Here is a 20,354-nt window from a genome sequence, read left to right as displayed (position 1 = left end):
ATGTATTACATTAGTTGAATCTTGTATGCCATTTATTTTTTGCCTTTTAGTTCAGCTTCCCATTTCCTCATTCTTTAGAAGTCAAATGACCCTGGAGGAACTCAGTAAAGGAGTTATGCTCCAGATGCAGAGTTTGGATGTTGATGGTGGTCCCTTGTGAAAATTTCAACATCCAGTGCTTTGTACACCATCAAAAGTCCTAGTAATGGCTATCTAGGATTTTTTTTTTTTTTTGGTTTGTTAAATGGTGTGAATGGAAAGCAGTTTCTTCAGGAGTGCTGTGTAACCCAACTCTTTAAATTCATAACATTATTTTGATAGTATGTATTGACACAGTTTTACATTACAGGTATTTTTGTAGGTGGAACATTTTAACCATGTCATTTATATAATGATGATAAACCTTTTATGCAGAAAAAAGTGTGCAGCTAGTGTTTCTGGCAATTGTAATTATCATCAGTGTACTTTTGTCTTTGAAAATTGGTAGAACCCTCAATTTCTTCCTTCAGCAGAAGATGATTTGTTTTGTGCTCTGTATTTCCATCATGTCTCTATTTTATAAAGTATGTTCACATTAATTGCGGTTTCCTTATCTTGGACACATTTTTCTTTTCCATCTGAGTTCCTTCACTTGGCTGCATTGTCATTTTCATTGATGATGTATCTGCTAATTAATGCTTCTTCTTTGAATGCCTGCCCTTTCTGTTCTTGAGTTTGCATTCAGCTCTGTTTCTTATTTCAGCTCTATTTATTGGTATTTCTTTCTAGCTTCTATTGGCCTGTGACCTTCTGTAGCTTATTTGTAAAATTTATGTGTCCATGAGGTTGACAGTGTATCTTCTGCTATCAGTGATAATTAATATGTAAATTTTTCTTTAGAATGGTTTAAAAAATGGTTATTTCTTATGGTTATGACATGCATAGCTTTCTAAATTCAGAAGGTCTTGGGTTATTAGAACATGTCATTGGTAGATATATAGTTTAGTCTTTTATTCTGATAAAATCTACATAATATACAATTCACTATCTTAACTATTAAGTGTACACTTCTGGGCCGGCACTGTGGCTAATAGGCTAATCCTCCACCTGCGGCGCCGGCACACCAGGTTCTAGTCCCGGTTGGTTTGCCAGATTCTGTCCCGGTTGCTCCTCTTCCAGTCCAGCTCTCTGCTGTGGCCCAGGAAGGCAGTGGAGGATGGCCCAAGTCCTTGGGTCCTGCACCTGCATGGGAGACCAGGAGAAGCACCTGGCTCCTGGCTTCGGATCAGCGCGGTGCACCGGCCGCGGTGCACTGGCCACAGCGGCCATTGGGGGGTGAACCAACAGCAAAAAGGAAGACCTTTCTCTCTGTCTCTCTCTCTCTCACTGTCCACTCTGCCTGTCCAAAAAAAAAAAAAAAAAAAAAAAAAAAAAAAAAGTGTACAATTCTGTGGCATTAAATACATTTATATTTTTGTGCAACTATAGTTTTTTAAAGAGAAAACAATACCCATTTCTTTTTTATTTTTTAAGATTTATTTGTTTATTTGGAAGGCAGAGTTGCAGAGAGACAGAGAGACACACAGAGAGAGATCTTCCATCTGCTGGTTCATTCCCCAAATGGCCACAATATCTGGGGCTAGGACAGGATGAAGCTGGAAGCCAGGAGCTTCTTCCAGGTCTCCCACGTGGGTGCAGAGACCCAGGAACTTGGGCCATCCTCCGCTGCTTTCCCAGGCGCATTAGCAGGGAGCTGGAACAATCAGGACTCAAACCAGAGCCCATATGGGATACAGGTGCTTCAGGCCAGGGCTTACTTAGCCCACTGCACCACAGTGCCAACCCCTAGTATCAATTTCTTAATCCTTTGGATTTTCCTCTTTTGCCCTTACTATCTTTTCTTTTCTGTTGACCAACTTTGCTTTTCTTTCAGATACTGAAGATTTCCTGGCAGAAGGTTTGCGGAATGAGAACCTCAGTGCTGTGGCGAGGGACCACAGAGACCATATCCTACGGGGCTTCCAGCAAATCAGAACTAGGTTTGTATAAACTCATCCCCCTTAAGCTTTACAACTGTTCTACTCAATACCTTGTGAATCATCAAGGTGAGGCATGCCTACCTTGATTCTTTATACCTGGTAGAAATTTAACTAATATTTACTGAATTGGAGGCAGGCAGCATAGTTAGTTTACAAAAGTAAAAATGTTTTGATAATCATCACCTTAAATAATTATTCTGCTTTTTAGCTTCGAAGTTTTATGTTGGCCTTTATTGGATGATTTTATATTTAAGAAAAAGAAAGCTAGGCACTGTGCTTGTCCAAATGGTGTGAGATCTTTTTCATTATGATTCTTTGGTGCTGATTTTACTTCCACATCTCTTTCCCTAACATAAGACCTCCTAGACTTACCAATTGATTCTCTGGCCATATTGGAACATTCTAGTACTGGACTGGGTTGGGATATCCTGCTCATTAAGTTTTTTGTGTATAAGGCCCTGACCTAATTTGTGCTTTTTAGAATGTGATATACACTTGCCCGGGGAGAGAAGAAATCACAAGTTTCCTTTACAGGGTATTTTTTTTTACCACCTCTTGCTTAAAACGTGGCAGTTGAGCAAGAGTTTGGGGATAAGTGGGTGCTGCGTGAGCCTTTTCATCCTGGTGCAATGTGATTCAGGATAACTGAGCTGAGGACTTAAAGAAGAGCAACTACAGGATTATGGTTGGAATTGAACTTGCGTGGCTGACCATTCTTTGCATCTACTTTAAAAGCCTTATGGAAATGCCTTAGAAGCAGAGAATTTTATCCTTTGGAAGGGCACAGGCAGAATCTGTTCCCTCCAGGAATGTGAGAGACCCTCACGAGACGCCCTGCTGGATCTTAATCGATCTTTCCTGCTGGCTAATTAAGCATCACTTTTACTCAGCAACTGGGGACTGTGTAATTATCAGCCTGGGTTGCCCTGAATAATTGAAACAAACAATGCAGAAGATGGGAGCTTTTTTGCAAAAGTGGGAATATCTATAATTTTTGATAGGCTAATGGGATTTTGAGAACAAACTTCTGTGTAATGTTAACTTTATTAGTAGATATATTTAGGCTTAGTTTTTGTACCTGGTGGCTTAGTTTGTAACCCACGTTTGCCTTCATGTTATGGATTTCTGTAAAGATAGCATGAAGAATAAAGGTGGGATTATTTTAAATTGTATTGTAGAGAAAACGTGTGTGTGTGTGTTGTGTGTGTACGTACAGTGGCTCTATTGGTCTAAATCCGTGAGAGGAATGCAAAAACAATCTCACTGCTTCTGCATAGACAGATATTCATGAGGAGGAATTCCTCTTTCCTGTATTTGTACTACAACATTGGGAAAGATCTAAATTTCAACCTTATATTAATAAACAAAAGACAAATTATGGTTAACTCATTGTGGTCAGCTGCACATGACCTCCTGAGCCTGCTTTTACAAGCATGCGCACACCAGCACACACACAGATGCTGTGTTTGCTGTGGGGTGGAGAGGGTTCCTTGTGCTCAAAGAACTTTCTGTGTGGTTCCTGGGGTCGACACTCAGGAAATAATCAGTGCAGCTTCGGGAAACCCCTGCATTGCTGACGGGAGCTTTCTGCTCATTGCATTGTTGCAAGAAAGATGACACTTTATTTAGAATTTCATGATTATCAGATCGCTGAGGAAATGAAGAGTCAGAAAGAAGATACTGTACAAAAAACAAAAAGGAAAAATGAAGCTTTCCTTTGGCAAACTGTTTGAAATTGCTTTGCATCCGCCCATTCAATCATCATCCTGTTAACGTGGCCCTTGTGGGGCTGAATCCTCCTAAAAGCCGCCTGCTTCGGTCGACTCATTATGCACTCTGTGTACTGATCCAAATGAGTTTGAAAGTACCAAAAGCTTGCAAGACGCCAACTATATTTCCCTGTGCTGTGTGTTGGTTGTATCTCCCCCAAAAAGCTGGGTAGGAAAAGAAATTTGGAAGTCATCAAACTTGAGAGTTAACTGTGTTGTAAACTGCTGACTGGAGGCCAGCGCCGTGGCTCAATAGGCTAATCCTCCGCCTGCTGCGCCGGCACTCCGGGTTCTAGTCCTGTTCAGGGCGCCGGTTCTGTCCCGGTTGCTCCTCTTCCAGGCCAGCTCTCTGCTGTGGCCCGGGAGTGCAGTGGAGGATGGCCCAAGTCCTTGGACCCTGCACCCGTATGGGAGACCAGGAGAAGCACCTGGCTCCTGGCTTCGGATCAGCGGGGTGTGCCAGCTGCAGCGGCCATTAGGGGGTGAACCAACGGAAAAAGGAAGACCTTTCTCTCTGTCTGTCTCTCTCTCTCACTGTCCACTCTGCCTGTCAAAATAAAATAAATAAAATAAAAAATAAACTGCTGACTGACAGGAGAAGAATTATCAAAAGTCACTTAGGAAGTGTCATCTTTAATCATTAAAGCAATTTTATCATAAGGGTATGTTACGTTTTAAGAGGTAGGAATCCATCTAAAACTCTAAGTTGATATATTTTTTTAAGATTTACTTTATTTTTTGAAAGATTTACAGAGAGAGAGAGAGAGAGAGAGAGAGAGATCCTCTATCTGCTGGTTCACTCCCCAAATGGCCACAACAGTCAGAGCTGAGCCAATCCGAAGCCAAGAACCAGGAGCTTCCTCCAGATCTCCTACATGGGTGCAGGAACCCAGGCGTCCAGGCCATCCTCCACTGCCTTCCCAGGCACATTAGCTGGGAAATGGATCAGAAGTGGAGCAGCTGGGCCCGAACTGGCGCCCATATGGGATGCCAACCCTGTGGGTTTGGGCTTGGCCTTTAGCCTGCTGTGCCACAGTGCTGGCCCTTGTTTGGAAGGTAGGTAAGAAATCTGTAGCAGGATAATCTGGGAAATCCACTATGCATATAATATAGTATAATATAATATAATATATAAATTATTTATTTACTTGACAGGTAGAGTCACAGATAGTGAGAGAGAGAGAGAGACAGAGAGAGAGGTCTTCCTTCTGTTGGTTCACTTCCCAAATGGCCACAACGGCCGGAGCTGTGCCAATCCGAAGCCAGGAGCCAGGAGCTTCTTCCGGGTCTTCCATGTGGGTGCAGGGGCCCATGCACTTGGGCCTCTTCTACTGCTTTCCCAGGCCACAGCAGAGAGCTGGATTGGAAGAGGAGCAGTTGCGACTAGAACTGGCATCCACATGCATGCTGGCGCCGCAGGCGGAGGATTAACCCACTGCACCGGCCCCGGTGGCAGGTTTCTTAAATGGTTGATTCAGCGGAGGCTGTCCGGCAGCAAAGATACCTTGAGGGGGGGGAAGGGACAGAGAAAATAGAATACTTTTATGATCGAGGTAGGGATAAATTCTCTCTTGATGGCCCTTTTTGGGACAACAAGTCATTTATGCTCCCTGTTGGAAATGAAGGCCGGAGCCAATGGAAACACACTTGGAGTACTGTTTCCTTCTGTGAAACTTAATAATGCTGGAGGAGCTCTGAAAACAGACAGGGAGATTTATAGCACATTGAAATGGAGAGAAATAAAGAAATCACTCTGTGGAACAGGGTTATGGCACTAAACCCACAAACCCAGGGCATTTAAACTCCAGGCTGAGCTTGGACGTGTCTCCTTGTGGGTGGCTAGCGTGGAGCCCTGCTTGAAACATGATACAAGAGGACAGATCTCATAAAAGTAATGCTGACTTTCTTGGAGGAATTTTGGGTTTTCTTTTTAGCTTAACATGGATTTAGTTTTAAAATAAAATTTAGCTTAAGAATGTATAATTCTGGGCCGGCGCCGCGGCTCACTAGGCTAATCCTCCACCTTGCGGCGACGGCACACCGGGTTCTAGTCCCAGTCGGGGCATCGATCCTATCCCGGTTGCCCCGCTTCCAGGCCAGCTCTCTGCTGTGGCCAGGGAGTGCAGTGGAGGATGGCCCAAGTCCTTGGGCCCTGCACCCCATGGGAGACCAGGATAAGCCCCTGGCTCCTGCCATCGGATCAGCGCGGTGCGCCGGCCGCAGCGCACCTACCGCGGCGGCCATTGGAGAGTGAACCAACGGCAAAAGGAAGACCTTTCTCTCTGTCTCTCTCTCACTGTCCACTCTGCCTGTCAAAAAAAAAAAAAAAAAAAAAAAAAAAAAGAATGTATAATTCTGTTATCTTTGTGTTACATAAGGGAAAGACAAGGAGTGAGTCTGGCAAAACTCCGGAGGGCGAGAGTTTTACAGGAGTATGCTGACAACATCATTATCATTGATTATAGAGTTTTACTTTTCCTAAGTGTTGGCTGTGGAGATTAGAATCCACCCCCTCTCCAATGACAGAAGCAGGCAGGGACTTGGCACAGCGTTTAAGCTGTCACTTGGGACACCCACACCCCATATCAGAGTGACCTGGTTCGAGTCCCAGCTCTGCTTCTGATGCCAGCTTCCTGCTAATGCACACCCTGGGAGGTAGCAGATGAGGGCTCAAGTGCTTGGGTTCCTGCCACCCACGTGGGAGACCTGAACTAGGTTCTGGACTCCTGGCTTTGACCTAGCTCAGTCCTGGACATTGTAGGCATTTGGGGAGTGAACCAGAGGATAGAAGATATCCCTCCTTCCCTCCCTCCCTGTCTCTCTCTCTCTCTCTCTCTCTCTGCCTTTTAAGTAAAAAATAAATAAATAAAAAATTTAAAAATCCCAAATGCATTCAAATGAAAGGCAGTTATCCGTATAATATGTTACTAGTAAGTTCAGAGAATTACTCATAGCATTTCTTTAATTTTGTTACTTATTCTAGAGCTTCAGTGCCAGGACATTAAAAAAAAAAAAAAAGAACGGAGGTACTTGTATGTCTTACTCCAGTTTCAGTGGCTCTGAAAAGGCTCGAAGGTCATAGCAATAATTTGCCCACATCTTAAAGATGAATAATTCACTTCTTCCTTTTTCAGACCCTTTCCATGTCTGCCATCCTTAAAGGAAGAAAGAAAACAGAAACCTGCAGGGACATCAGGGTGTCTCTCCACCCATCAGTTTATATGCAAATTTCTGAACTAGTTCAGTGTTATTCAGCGAATATATGTTGAGATTTCATAATTTTTTTTCTTTTTTTTTTTGACAGGCAGAGTTAGACAGTGAGAGAGAGAGAGAGACAGAAGGAAAGGTTTTCCTTCCATTAGTTCACCCCCGAAATGGCCATTACGGCCGGCGCACCACGCTGATCCGAAGCCAGGAGCCAGGTGCTTCTCCTGGTCTCCCATGCGGGTGCAGGGCCCAAGGACTTGGGCCATCCTCCACTGCCTTCCCGGGCTACAGTAGAGAGCTGGACTGGAAGAGGAGCAACCGGGATAGAATCCAGCACCCTAAATGGGACTAGAACCCTGGGGTGCTGGTGCCGCAGGCAGAGGATTAGCCAAGTGAGCCGAGGCGCCAGCCGAGATTTCACAATTGTAGTCAAGAGTTTAGGCAATGCTACTTCTCCTGCAGGAGGGGCAGCGCTCCTGTAGTTAGAAATGCTCTGCAGGCGAGCTGAGGCTGATGTGATGTCATCTGCTGTCGGTGCCTTGGCTGGACGTTTAAGATGGGAGTGGAACGTCCAGCCTGAGGGCCATGGAAGGGCCTTCAAATCATTTTGTCTGGCCCTGCCGAGGGAATTGCAGGTGAGACTTGCAATTCAATAAATCTGTAGCAGGCTACTTTGTAAGCTGATAATTTTGTATGTCCTGCAAATGGTGATACTAATATCCAGATGGCCCTTGGCAGGTATAAGATGTTCCCCAGCCCTGGTTTAAGACCTGGAAAACAAGTGTGCATTCTTTCATGGCCAGTCTCCTTTCAGAGCAGCCTTGAAATAGGTAGCTCTCCTTTTGCTTTTATACTAATAAATTACTGCATTTATTCCTTCACTTATAAGGGTACCAGGATTTGGTGCAAGTTCCAGGATTAGCTTGATCCGTTGTTTTTGTTTGTTTGTTTTTTTACACTCAGCTGTTTCGGTAGTAGTGGTGGGCAGAAGCATCTCACTTTGGGATCCCCCCAAATATTTTATGTAACTCTGAATTATAATAATATGTTAGTACTTTTATGCTAATGGGTAGATTCTTTTGAAGAAACACTTGAATGAATAAATTTCTTTTAAACAACTTTTTTAGGCTAATCCTCTGCCTTGCGGCGCCGGCACACCAGGTTCTAGTCCCGGTCGGGGCGCCGGATTTTTATCCCGGTTGCTCCTCTTCCAGGCCAGCTCTCTGCTATGGCCTGGGAAGGCAGTGGAGGATGGCCCAAGTCCTTGGGCCCTGCACCCGCATGGGAGACCAGGAGAAGCACCTGGCTCCTGACTTCGGATTGGCGCAGCGTGCCGGCTGTAGCAGCCATTTGGAGGGTGAACCAACGGAAGGAAAATCTTTCTCTCTATCTCTCTCTCTCACTGTCTAACTCTGCCTGTCAAGAAAAAAAAAAAAAGAGAGAAAATTGTCTTAGTTTTTTTATGTAATAATAAGCCCAGCCCTTCGTGGTTCAGAGTAAATATTTAATAATACAAATGTGCTAATGATATTTTAAGTTTTGTAGTTGTAAGATTTTAGATTGATGGTCAGAAAAAAAATGCATCTGTTTTTTACTTGAGAGGCAGAGAGAGAAAGAGAGAAACAGACAATCTGACAGAAACAGACAACTTTCATCCATTGGTCTACTCACCAAATGCCCTCAACGGGTGGAGCTGAGCTAGAGCCAGATACAGGAGCCCAAAACTCAATCCAGGTCTCCCATGTGGGTGCAAGAACCCAATTATTTGAGCCACCCTTCAAATAATTGCCTTCCAGGGTCTGCAATGGTGGGAAGCAGGAGAAGGGGCCAGAGCCAGGCACTCTGATATCGGACGTGGGCCTGTCACACGTAGGGTAAATGTCTGTTCTGAAGATGCACTTTTTTTTTTTTTTAAGATTTGTTTATTTATTTGAAAGGCAGAGTTATAGCGAGGGAGAGGCAGAGAGAATAGTCTTCTATCCACTGGTTTACTTCTCAAATGGCTGTGATGGCTGGAGCTGGGCTAGTCCGAAGCCAGGAGCCAGAAACTACTTCCAGGTCTCCCAAGTGGGTGCAGGGTCCCAAGCACTTGAACCATCTTCCATTGCTTTCCCAGGAACATTAGCAGGGAGCTGGATCGGAAGTGGAGCAGCCAGGTCTTGAACCAGTGCCCACATGGGATGCCTGTGCTGCAGGCGGTGGCTTAACCTGCTATGCTACAGTGCTGGCCCTGAAAATGCCCTCAGAATTTTACTTCACTTGTGAAACTGGGTCATGTATAATTCTTCCTAGTACGAAGAGTGAAAAGGAATTTTGAAACGTGACCTAGGAGGCTGACTGGTCACTGAGATTGCACTGTTCAAGTCGTGCTAACCAACCCATTAGTTATCTTTAATCAGCTCGGCACTACTCCTTCACCACACAGTTAGGTCACGGAAATTCGCCTTACTCCTAATAGAGTTTTTGCCATCATTATCACTTGTACACGTTCTCATTGTCTTACTCAGTATGGATCTGTCCTGGTCTCAGAAAGTCCTTACCACACGAATCTTTTCTGTTTGTTATTCAGACATTGTATGGAAAGATCATTTGTATGAAATCACTGTCTTCGTTTTTACCACCATTCGATTTGGCTTTGATTCTAAGTCTCGTTTGATCCGAGCGGGTCTTTTTGTCCCAGAGCTATGCTATTTTCTCTGCTTACAGAAAGCCAATGAAAAAATGCCTCCCTGTACTCATCTGTTTGTGGATTCCCAGGAACCCTGTGGCTTGGGGCCTTCCTGGCTGTGGTTTTGCTATGGTTTGCATGTTTTCTCTTGTTTCTGATACAGACCCACCCTGTATCCTCTTTCTGGGTTACAGTGAAACTGGAGCAGAGGGAGGAAAATGCCAGAGCACTGGGTCAGCGGTCAGCAGCCAGGCTCTTTGTTCTGATGTTATTTCTGCAACATTGAGTCACTTGAAGATTCCCCTAATGATGATCTTACGTTTCCGTTTTAAATTGCCTCCCCGAATGGTATTTGGAATTCTTTTATTTTGCTTTATAGATGTTACGAAAATGCAAACATTACCAACCAAACCTTGAAACCTCTATTAGGTTTGTTTTGTTGTGTTGCTATGATTTTGTTTCTTATTTGGAAAATGATGCAGGAAGCTTCATTTCCTTGGGTATTTATTTTATTTCATGGTTCTGTTGAAAATGCATTGGGCCTAACAGGGGATTTTACCATGGCACCATGTGAATTGCTTCTTCCTCGGATGCTGGCTCTTGTCTCCCACTGTGCAGCCTCATCCAGTCTCCCCGAAGTGCAGTGCTAGCAGGGTTGATAATGAAATGCGGTCCGCTTATCACGCTCGGCAACGGGCTCAGAGAAGACGGGAGAAAAATCAATCCCACAGGAACTTCTCGAGTGCTGGATTTCCATGTTTAACTCCTGTGCATTTAAAATGGAAATGAGCTATCTTAGGGCTGTAGTTTTCGATCTACACAAGATGTCACTACCTCCTTGGCAATGGGAATACTTTACAGACCGACTGCTGACCTGTTGGAGAAGCTCTCAGTCCAGCGCCCTGGTTTGATGTAGTTTCTTCATATTTCTTTCAAAACTCTCAGCAGTGCTTTGCAGTAGCTTTGATTCTTGAGGCTTCAAAGGGTGGCCCCTTGCAGGGCCAATCTTCCAAGAAAAAAAAAAAAATCAGTGTAGGGAAACAAGCTGCTCATAAAGGAAGGGGCAGCTCTTACTGTAGACAGACAGTTACCAGGGAGTTGATAAACCAGTGATACCACAGCACTGCAAACCAGGAAAGTTCCAGTCTCAAGCAACTACTTTGGAGTGACCCCATCGTAGATAGTCCGGGTCTTAGTTTTTATCGTAGGTACAATGTGGCTGATGTAAGAAGTGTTATGATTTAAATGTTCAAGGTCAAGCTCCCTCTTGAGTTTGTGAGCTTTGTTGAGGTTTTCATTCTAATTTATAGAAAACTTTATGCCTCTCTAGTCTCCAATTAGCTGTTTCCCCAAGTTATATTAGTGAGTGACTTTCCTTTAGGAAATCTGCCGTAACCACAAAGCCCCTTTTACTGTTTGGTAATTGATATCTTCTACCATGTCTTCCAAGTGCCTTTTTTCTTGTATTGATGGGAAAACGAACATTTAAAAATTACTCAAAGGAACAGAATTAATAAAATATTAGGATCTATAATTCACAATTGATTCCTTAGTTTACTTAGCTAAGCCATTAAAAAAATGAAGCAGCATCTTTCAAAAATTATTGGTTTATGATAACTTAAACACATATTGAAGCCTAGTTAATTACATGCTTACTGAAGTGTTTAGGGTTGGAGTATACTAATGGGTGTGGTTTATTTTGGAATGTATCAAAAAAATAAGGTGGATGAATGGATGGATGAGTAGGTAAGTATGTGATAAAGCAAATAGAACAGCATGTGAGTCCTAGAATCTCAGGTGTGGGTATGTATAGGTGAGTGTTCTTTTAACTTCTATGCATATTCGAAAATTTCCTTGACACATCATCCCTCAGGGGTTCCGGGACCCCTTGAGGATACCAGAATCTTTGGATGCTCCAGTTCCTTATATAAAATGGTAAACATTTGCATATAACATACACACATCAACTCATATACTTTAAATCATCTTTCGGTGACTTATAATATCTGAACAATGTTCAGGCTATGTGAATATTTGTTACATTATATTGTTTAAGGAATGACAAGGAAAAAAAGTCTAAACATGTTCAACATGGATGCATTTTTTTCTGAATATTTTTTCTTTTCTTTTTAAAATATTTTACTTATTTATTTGAGAGGTAAAGTTATAGGCAATGAGAGGGAAAGACAGAGAGCAAGGTCTTCCATCTGCTGGTTCACTCCCCAGGCGGTTGCAATGGCTGGAGCTGGACCAATCTGAAGCCAGGAGCCAGGAGTTTCTTCCGGGTCTCCCACATGGGTGCAGGGACCCAAGCACTTGGGCCATCTTCTGCTGCTTTCCCAGGCCATAACAGAAAGCTGAATCGGAAGAGGAGCAGCCGGGACTAGAACCGCTTCCCATGTGGGATGTGAGCATTGCAGGAGGAGGATTAACCGACTGTGCCCCAGTGCCCACCCCTTCTGAATGTTTTTCCTCTGTCATTGGTTGAATCCTTAAGTGCAGAACTCGTGGAAAAGGGGGACCAACTCATAATGTTGCCAAAACTATATGATTGGCTTGACTTTGCATTTCCAAAACCGTAGACTTCCTCAATTTGGAAATACAACCATGCATTCATATTTGTGGGGTTTTCTAGGATGATTGTTTTCTAGAAATAACCTTATTTTTGTGTTTTACTGACCTCAGGAACACTCCTCCAGTTTTTTGTTTCTGACGAAAATAACAGGAAGTATCTAACTTTATACTTCTTTAGAACTTCTAGGCCAGCAATTATTGAGAGCTGAAATTCAATTCAAACATTCTACCCAGGAGATCCTGAAATTTTGATTTTTTTAAAGGAAAGGCAATTTCTGACTTTTCTCATAAATTTGATAAAAGGAAAGCTAATATGAGATTGGTAGTCCAGTAGGAAATGGAACTCAATTTTACATTTTTTAAATCATTTTATGGTATTAAAAATGACAGAGGTTAGAAACAAAGCTCTTATTCTTTTATTGAACTAGAATTGAAAGTGGCAGAAAATCATTTTGGCCCTAGTGCAGTAAATGTTATCACTAAAACATGTTCAGGGGATATTAGGACAGTCTCTCAAGCACTAGAGACAAAAGTTCACAAAACAAGAACTGATTTTTCTGTCCTTATCTTGAAATTATTAGATGTGCAGGAGATGAAAGTATCTGAGCTCTCAGAAGGCAGGAGATGGAGAATGTGCCGAAGCTGACGACGTCTCCATCCTGGGAAGCTGACATGGGGAGGATGTGGCAGCCTGCGGAGGGAAGGGAGTCCACAGGGGCAGAAGGGTCAGCCCCTGAACTAGCCCCGGGGCTGCGGAATCCCGGGCCAGGCAGGGCGGCGCTCGTGCAATATTGCAAGCCACTGAAGAAAACGGTAGAGAAGCCAGAGATACTATTTGTTAAAGGAAGAACTGTTTGAAGATTTTATTTAACGAGGAGATGGAACAGGAGCTGTCAGCAGCTACTTTATTTGGAGTATCTGGTAGGAGAGAAATTTCAAGTCCACTGGGGAAAAACCAATCATTTTTGAGTGTGCAGTGTGATTATGCTTTGGAATTTTGTGTAAATGGAGCAGGTTGGTAGGCATATGCTTGCTGATCCTAAAATGATTAAAATTCAGAATAAGTAAGACTCTAGTGAAATTGAGTTTTCAAGTTCCGGCCAGTGTTCTGTACTGCCATATGGCATAACTAGAATTAATTGGCGTTCCTACTCTCTTATTCTTTTACTGAATACTTAGGTGCCCTCTTTGAAGTATTCGAGGTTCCACAGAAGCTTTCAATCACACAGAATAGGTGTTTGACATGCTCATGAAAGCAATGTGGACGGCTAAGAGTTACTTAAACGAACAAGCCCCCTGCGAGGTTTTCCGACCTCCTCCTCCCTCAGCCCTACCTCCTGCATTGTTGTTGTTGTTATTATTATTAGAAAAATGGATACTGGGTAGGAGGGTTAACAAGAAAGAGGGGGAAATTTTTCAGGACTCTGTAGGGCACTAGGAATAAAAAAGATAGAGCAAAGAATCTATTTTGCTAGGCTTTAGCTTTGTGGTACTACCAGTGGAATCTTGGCATGGACCAGCCACAGCAGCAGCACCGAGACCTGTTAGAAATGCGGACGCTTAGGCTCCGCTGAATCAAATCCACTGAATCAGAATCTGCATTTTAGGAAGGTCCCACGATTATCTGCGTGCACATTAACACTTGAGAAACACTCCCTAACACATCAGACACATCGGATTCATGTTCAGTTCAAGTTCTTGGAACTCCAAATACATGTTCCTTAAAGGCATGATGGTGTCTTATTTGTGTGTGTGTGTGTGTTTGTTTAAGAAGGTCAAGCCTGCTGCCGGCATTCAGTGTGGATTCAAGGATGTTAATAGAATGGATAGTGAAAAGCTGTTAAGTATTTTTAGGTCCCAGGTTAGACCTTGGAATAATGAAAAGCCCTCCATATTGAGAACGTGACTGTTCAGTAGCTAGCCCCATATATATTATTTTCCAGACATTTGGAACTTTCTTTTTACTGAGTGTGAGGGGTTAAAAGCCATTTGTATCCATCTCTTTAAATAGCTCCTATAATAACGTTCTAGTTAGAACTGTGATCGAAGGCTGCAGGACTGCCGACGCACACTGGAGTCCTGCTGGAGCGTGGGTGCTGTCATTCTGGCCGTCTTGGTGACCCATGCACCCTTGGCCGCCGTGCTCCCTGTCGTTCTGCACCTCCTCATCTGGGCCGTCTCAAACCTTTCCTGACAACCTCTGTTTCCTACAACCCACGTCCTGTTGCCGTCAAGCCCTCTGTGTCCTCAGCCTCGCCCAGCTCCAACGTGGCCCTACCGCAGGATGCTGAGCTGTTTGCAGTCAGCTCACAGAGCACGTGCTCATTTCCCAGAAGTGCTGTTGGCCTTCTTCATGCTCCTTGCTGCTGTTCTAGACTTTTCCTACTCAGCCTTGTCCCGAGTCCTTCCCCTTTAAGGGTTGTCTTTGTGGCTTTACAGGCCTTCGGCTCCAGCCCATCTTTTGAGTCTAGAGGCCCTCCCCACACTAGCCATAGGCTATAGTGTAGACTCAACAGTTGTCATCTTCACTCTTACCGCTGCCCCACTGTCCTTTTTTTTTTTTTTTAATTTTTGACAGGCAGAGTGGACAGTGAGAGAGAGAGAGACAGAGAGAAAGGTCTTCCTTTTGCCGTTGGTTCACCCTCCAATGGCCGCCGCGGCTGGCGCGCTGCGGCTGGCGCACCACGCTGTTCCGATGGCAGGAGCCAGGTGCTTCTCCTGGTCTCCCATGGGGTGCAGGGCCCAAGGACTTGGGCCATCCTCCACTGCACTCCCAGGCCACAGCAGAGAGCTGGCCTGGAAGAGGGGCAACCGGGACAGGATCGGTGCCCCGACCGGGACTAGAACCCGGTGTGCCGGCGCCGCAAGGCGGAGGATTAGCCTGTTGAGCCACGGCGCCGGCCCCCACTGTCCTTTCTTAAATGTAACTTTTCCCTCCGTATTCTCTCTCTCCACTCATTATGTAAATGTGCATGGTGTCTCTAATGTTAAGAAAAATATAGTGTCCTATGCAGTGATATTCTCTCCAGAGTCTTGTGTCTCATCTTTGACAGATAGCATGTTGGATAGGCCGGCGCCGCGGCTCACTAGGCTAATCCTCTGCCTGTGGCACCGGCACACCGGGTTCTAGTCCCGGTCGGGGTGCCGGATTCTGTCCTGGTGGCCCCTTTTCCAGTCCAGCTCTCTGCTATGGCCCAGGAGTGCAGTGGAGGAGGGTGAACCAACAGCAAAAGGAAGACCTTTCTCTCTGTCTTTCTCTCTCTCACTATCCACTCTGCCTTTAAAAAAAAAAAAGATAGCATGTTGGATAGCCCCCTCTGGGTGTCTCACACACACCTCAAACTCACCCTTTTACTAGCCCCTGATTGATAAGACACTCTGCTTGGCCAGTGGTTTTGGCCAAAGAAATAGAAAGAGAAGACTTATTTTATTTATTTATTTGAGAGCTAGAGCTGCAAACACAGAGAGGGAAAGACAGAAAGGTCTTCCATCCACTGTTTCCCTCCCCAAATGGCCACAACAGCCAGAGCTGCACTGATTCAAAGCTAGGAGCCAGGAGATTCTTCCAGGTCTTCCACACTGTACAGGGCCCCAAGCACTTGGGCTATCTTCTACTGCTTTCCCAGGCCATAGCAGAGAGCTGGATCAAAAGAGGAGCAGGTGGAACACAAACCGGTACCCATATGGATGCCAACATCCTAGGCAGAGGCTCAGCCCACTTACGGCACAGCACCGGCCCCAAGAAGACTTCTGATCACCTCCTGCGGGACAGTCTTACACGCGGAAGGTAACAAACAGTATGTTGATGCAGCAGCCCCCTTCAGACACTGCTCAGTTTTAAGGCGTTAGAGCAGAAAGCTGGGGAGTCCTGGGACCTTCTTGTCATGGTTGGATTCCACATCATCTCTGGAGCCGCCTGTCTCTAGCTTTTCCTATTTTGTGGGAAAACTCAACCTCCACTTGTTTAAAGCCTTGTCGTTCAGGTTTTTTGTTGCTTGTGGCCAGAGGAGTCCTAACTTGCTCAAGCTGAGCTCAGGTTGTTCACGTTCCGCTCATCTCTGAAGTCTCCTTCTGCTTCCCCAAGCCCAGGCCCCCAAGGCAGGATCCTGGGAGTCATTCCCGGTTCCTTTCTCGTCATTCCCTGAACCATCAACAGGCCTGCTCAGTCTTCATCCTGAAGCAGGCTTCTCACTTCTGTTCTGATTGTTCCTGGCTCAGCGTCCGCCGCCCAGGGTTTCACCTGAGCACCGCAAAAATTCGCTTTTCTCATTCTCTGCCTCAAGTCTGTCCCCGTTGCAGTTTCTTCTCCTACATCCTGTTGAGAGAGCACTTTTCAGTTTAATCATGCATGCTGTCAAAGATTTGTTGATATGGGATATGGAAAATACTAGAAATGGAAAGCATGCTGCAAAATATACATAGAGTCTCACAGAGAAAAATGCCTGAAACACATACGCCAGAAGAGCCGGCACTGTGGCGTAGCAGGTAAAGCTGGCGCCTGCAGTGCCAGCATCCCACATGGGTGCTGGTTCGAGTCCTCGCTGCTCTACTTCCAATCCAGCTCTCTGCTATGGCCTGGGAGAACAGTGGAAGATGGCCCAAGTCCTTGGGCCCCTGCACCCATGTGGGAGACCCGGAAGAAGCTCCTGGCTCCTGGCAGCTCCAGCTGTTGTGGCCATTTGGGGAGTGAACCAGCGGATAGAAGACCTTTCTCTCTCTCTCGCTGCCCCTCCTTCTCTTTCTATGTAACTCTGACTTTCAAGTGAATAAGTAAATCTTTAAATATATATATAATATAATATACAATAAATTATATATAATATATAATAATAATATAATATATATACATAATATGTTAAAGGCAATGATTCCTGTCAAGTGGAGTTTCAGTTATTAAATTAAAAAAGCATTTTAACTGATTCATAGAAGTTGTACATATTTATGAGGCCCCATGTAATGTTTTGTGTATGCATAGTATAATAGTGAAATCAAAGTAAATATAACTTTCCTCAAATAATATTCGTTTCTTTGTGGTGGAAAATTAAAAATCCTGCCTTCTAGCTTTTTGGTAGGAAAACGTCCAGCACTTCATCAGTGTCTGTAGTCGCCCGGCTGTGGGGCAGAACACCACGGCTGCTTCCTCCTCACTGTAGCTGGGTTCCTGTTCACCAGCCTTTCCCAGTCCTCCCTTGAGTGATTGTTAACTCCTCCTCCTTGTTTATTTGTGTTTTCCAACCCTCTACAGTGAATTGGTATTCACTCGTAACTTACTGATATCGGAGTCTTAACAAGGACCAGGGATTTAAGAGCCGAAAGGTGTTTGATTTCCAGGAGTTGGCACCGAATGGAGGAGAGACGTGGAAAGAGGGGATTGGGCTTTAATTCTGCAGCCTGGCCTGGGTCACATCTGCACAAATAAACAGCTGTATTCAGAGGTGTTTTATGCTATGCCTAAACACAGGCGCACAGAAGTGAAGTCATTTTTGAGCTATTTGAAATACAGCAGTCCTTTGAGTAATTGATGATTTTTCTAAAAAAAAAATTTTTTTTTTGAAACTAAAGGAAGTTCACTCTCAAGGTCTTCATCAGATGAGGTATCACTGACTGAGAACAACTTCCATGTCTTAGCTGTTGTCTCTTTGAACCGCACTGAGCCGACACAGGACGGATGCTTCTTTAGACAAGGATTATCTACACGCTCTGTGTGCACTCAGTAAAACATTTGTATGTGTCGGACCACTTTCCCCAAGTGACAGTGCTTGAGTAAACCGTTCACTTCCTCCTCAAAACATCAGTCACCGTGATTGATTTTTATGTTGATCATAAAGAGAAATGGAGTCAACTAAAAGCAGAGTGAGGATCACAGACCGGAAGCAGTTCATTTACTTAACTAATATGTATTGGCCATTTGTCTATGGTGGGCACACAGCCAGGTGAAGGAAACAGTGTCACAGAGCTTGTATCCGTATTTTTCAAGGAGTGCCTGGGCCGCCGAGGGACCGGACTCATGAATAGAGCCAGCATGGAGCCCATGGCCCACAGATATCTTGTCCAGAGGGCCTAAAGTGTTTGATTTCAGTTTGTTACATGCCTGGAGTTTCACCATTGAGAGAGTTCTTAGGCCCCAGATTCTCTTAAAATACACAAGTTCACCTGGACAGTTCAGCAATATTAGTCCTCGTCAATGGTTTCCTTCGAACTTTTGATTGAAATGGTGCGCTGAGGACATTCAACAGCCAGTATGCTTGGGGAGCCACTGGAATGGCCAGTGCTAGGACACTGAGGCTTATAAAAGTAAGAGAGGGGGGCCGGCGCTGTGGCATAGCAGGTAAAGCTGCTGCCTGCAGTGCTGGCATCCTGTATGGGCGCTGGTTCCACATGAGACCCAGAAGAAGCTCCTGGCTCCTGGCTTCGGATCGGCACAGCTCTGGCCGTTGCAGCCAACTGGGAAGTGAACTAGTGAATGGAAGATCTCTCTGTCTCTCTCTCTCTCTCCCTTCCTGTCCTTCTCTCTCCGTGTAACTCTGACTTTCAAATAAATAAATAAATCTTTTAAAAAAATAAGAAGAAGACCTTTCTCCCTGTCTCTACCTCTCTGTAACTCTGCTTTTCAAATAAAATAAATACATCTAAAAAAAGTAGCAGAGGATCATTTTCCTCAGGAAGATTGGTGGCTTCTGAGACTGTTGCCGCTGCAACTTCAGAACAGCAGTCACCGTTAGCATTCATCACTCACGTACCACGTCCACCCAGTGCCAAGGACTTTACAATTGTCTCATTTTATCCTCAAAACAGGTATGGGAGGTGGCTTCTGTTGTAATCCAGTGGCTGAGGATAATGGGGATCAACTTGCTGAGGGTTACACAGCTCTTGGGGTTCTGGAATTGAGATTTCAACCCTGGCAGTTTGTTGGGCAAGCTCTCGTATTGAGGCTCAATTTCTTCATAAAAATAGTGCCACTTTATTCATTCACTCATTAATAGGTTCAACAAGTGTTTATTGAGCCTATACTATGTGCAAAACATTTTTGTGATGAAAATGACTTAGGTCCCATAGTTTTGAGCAAGACAAGTCAAAAGATTATATAATATACTCACCTGTAGGGTTATTGTTTTGTACATAGAGCCTAATGCAATACACACCACATAGCAGATGCTCGAGTATTCCCAAGGACCTTACAATTGGATGGGCAAGATTTAAAAAGCTTATACAAATAACTGTATTTTAAGATATATTACGATAAAAGCATTAGAAGAGGTCCACATAGATAGAAGTACTGCGAAAGCCCAGAAAAGGGAGTCACTTCTGGTTGGTGGGCTATGGGACACCTTCATGTGTGAGTTGGCATCATGGGTTGAAAGGAATGGGTTTTTGCTGAGACACTTTGCATATAAAAGTGCCATGTGCAGGCCGGCGCCATGGCTCAACAGGCTAATCCTCCGCCTGTGGTGCCGGCACACTGGGTTCTAGTCCCAGTCGGGGCACCGGATTCTGTCCCGGTTGCCCCTCTTCCAGGCCAGCTCTCTGCTGTGGCCCAGGAGTGCAGTGGAGGATGGCCCAAGTGCTTGGGCCCTGCACCCCATGGGAGACCAGGAGAAGCACCTGGCTCCTGGCTTCGAATCGGCGCGGTGCGCCGGCCGCAGCACGCCGGCCACAGTGGCCATTGGAGGGTGAACCAGCGGCAAAGGAAGACCTTTCTCTTTGTCTCTCTCTTTCACTGTTCACTCTGCCTGTCAAAAAAAAAAAAAAAAAAAGTGCCATGTGCAGCTATGCAGAGAAGATGAAGCGTAGGTGTGTTTGGAAACCAAAGGATGATTTCTATGTAGTGGGTAGAAGGGTAGAAGGGAATAATGAGAGCTCTGTCTAAAAAGATGGGATAGAAGCAGGTAATAGAAATGAGTGTTGACTGGGTTGGGGAAGACAGGTAGGTAATTGGGGGAGTGGGTAAAGCAGGATAGATAGATAGGTGAAGCAGAAGAGAGCTGAGGAGGGGTATGCTAGCAGGGGGCTGTGGACAGCACATAGGTCTTTGGCACCAAGACTGAGGCCTCCAGGAAGCAGGAGATGGTTGCTACGCAGGGAAAGATAACAGTGTCAGAGTTGCTCATGTTCTCTGCC

At 44.7% G+C, this 20,354-nt stretch overlaps 1 protein-coding gene across 1 annotated transcript in view; it reads left to right on the top strand.

Moving 5' to 3' along the window:
• The first annotated feature begins 1,628 nt into the window (after nt 1-1,628).
• Nucleotides 1,629-20,354, top strand: part of SKAP1 (src kinase associated phosphoprotein 1) — a 269,723-nt gene continuing 250,997 nt past the window's right edge. The window contains exons 1-2 of the mRNA XM_062175070.1: nt 1,629-1,647; nt 1,913-2,018. Coding sequence (XP_062031054.1) covers nt 1,629-1,647; nt 1,913-2,018 — 125 coding nt within the window. The remainder of the gene's footprint in view (nt 1,648-1,912; nt 2,019-20,354) is intronic.

Source organism: Lepus europaeus, chromosome 18 (genome assembly GCF_033115175.1).
Source record: "Lepus europaeus isolate LE1 chromosome 18, mLepTim1.pri, whole genome shotgun sequence".
Taxonomy (NCBI): domain Eukaryota; kingdom Metazoa; phylum Chordata; class Mammalia; order Lagomorpha; family Leporidae; genus Lepus; species Lepus europaeus.
Note: the sequence above shows the minus strand (reverse complement) of the source record. Positions and strands in the feature narration are given on the sequence as shown.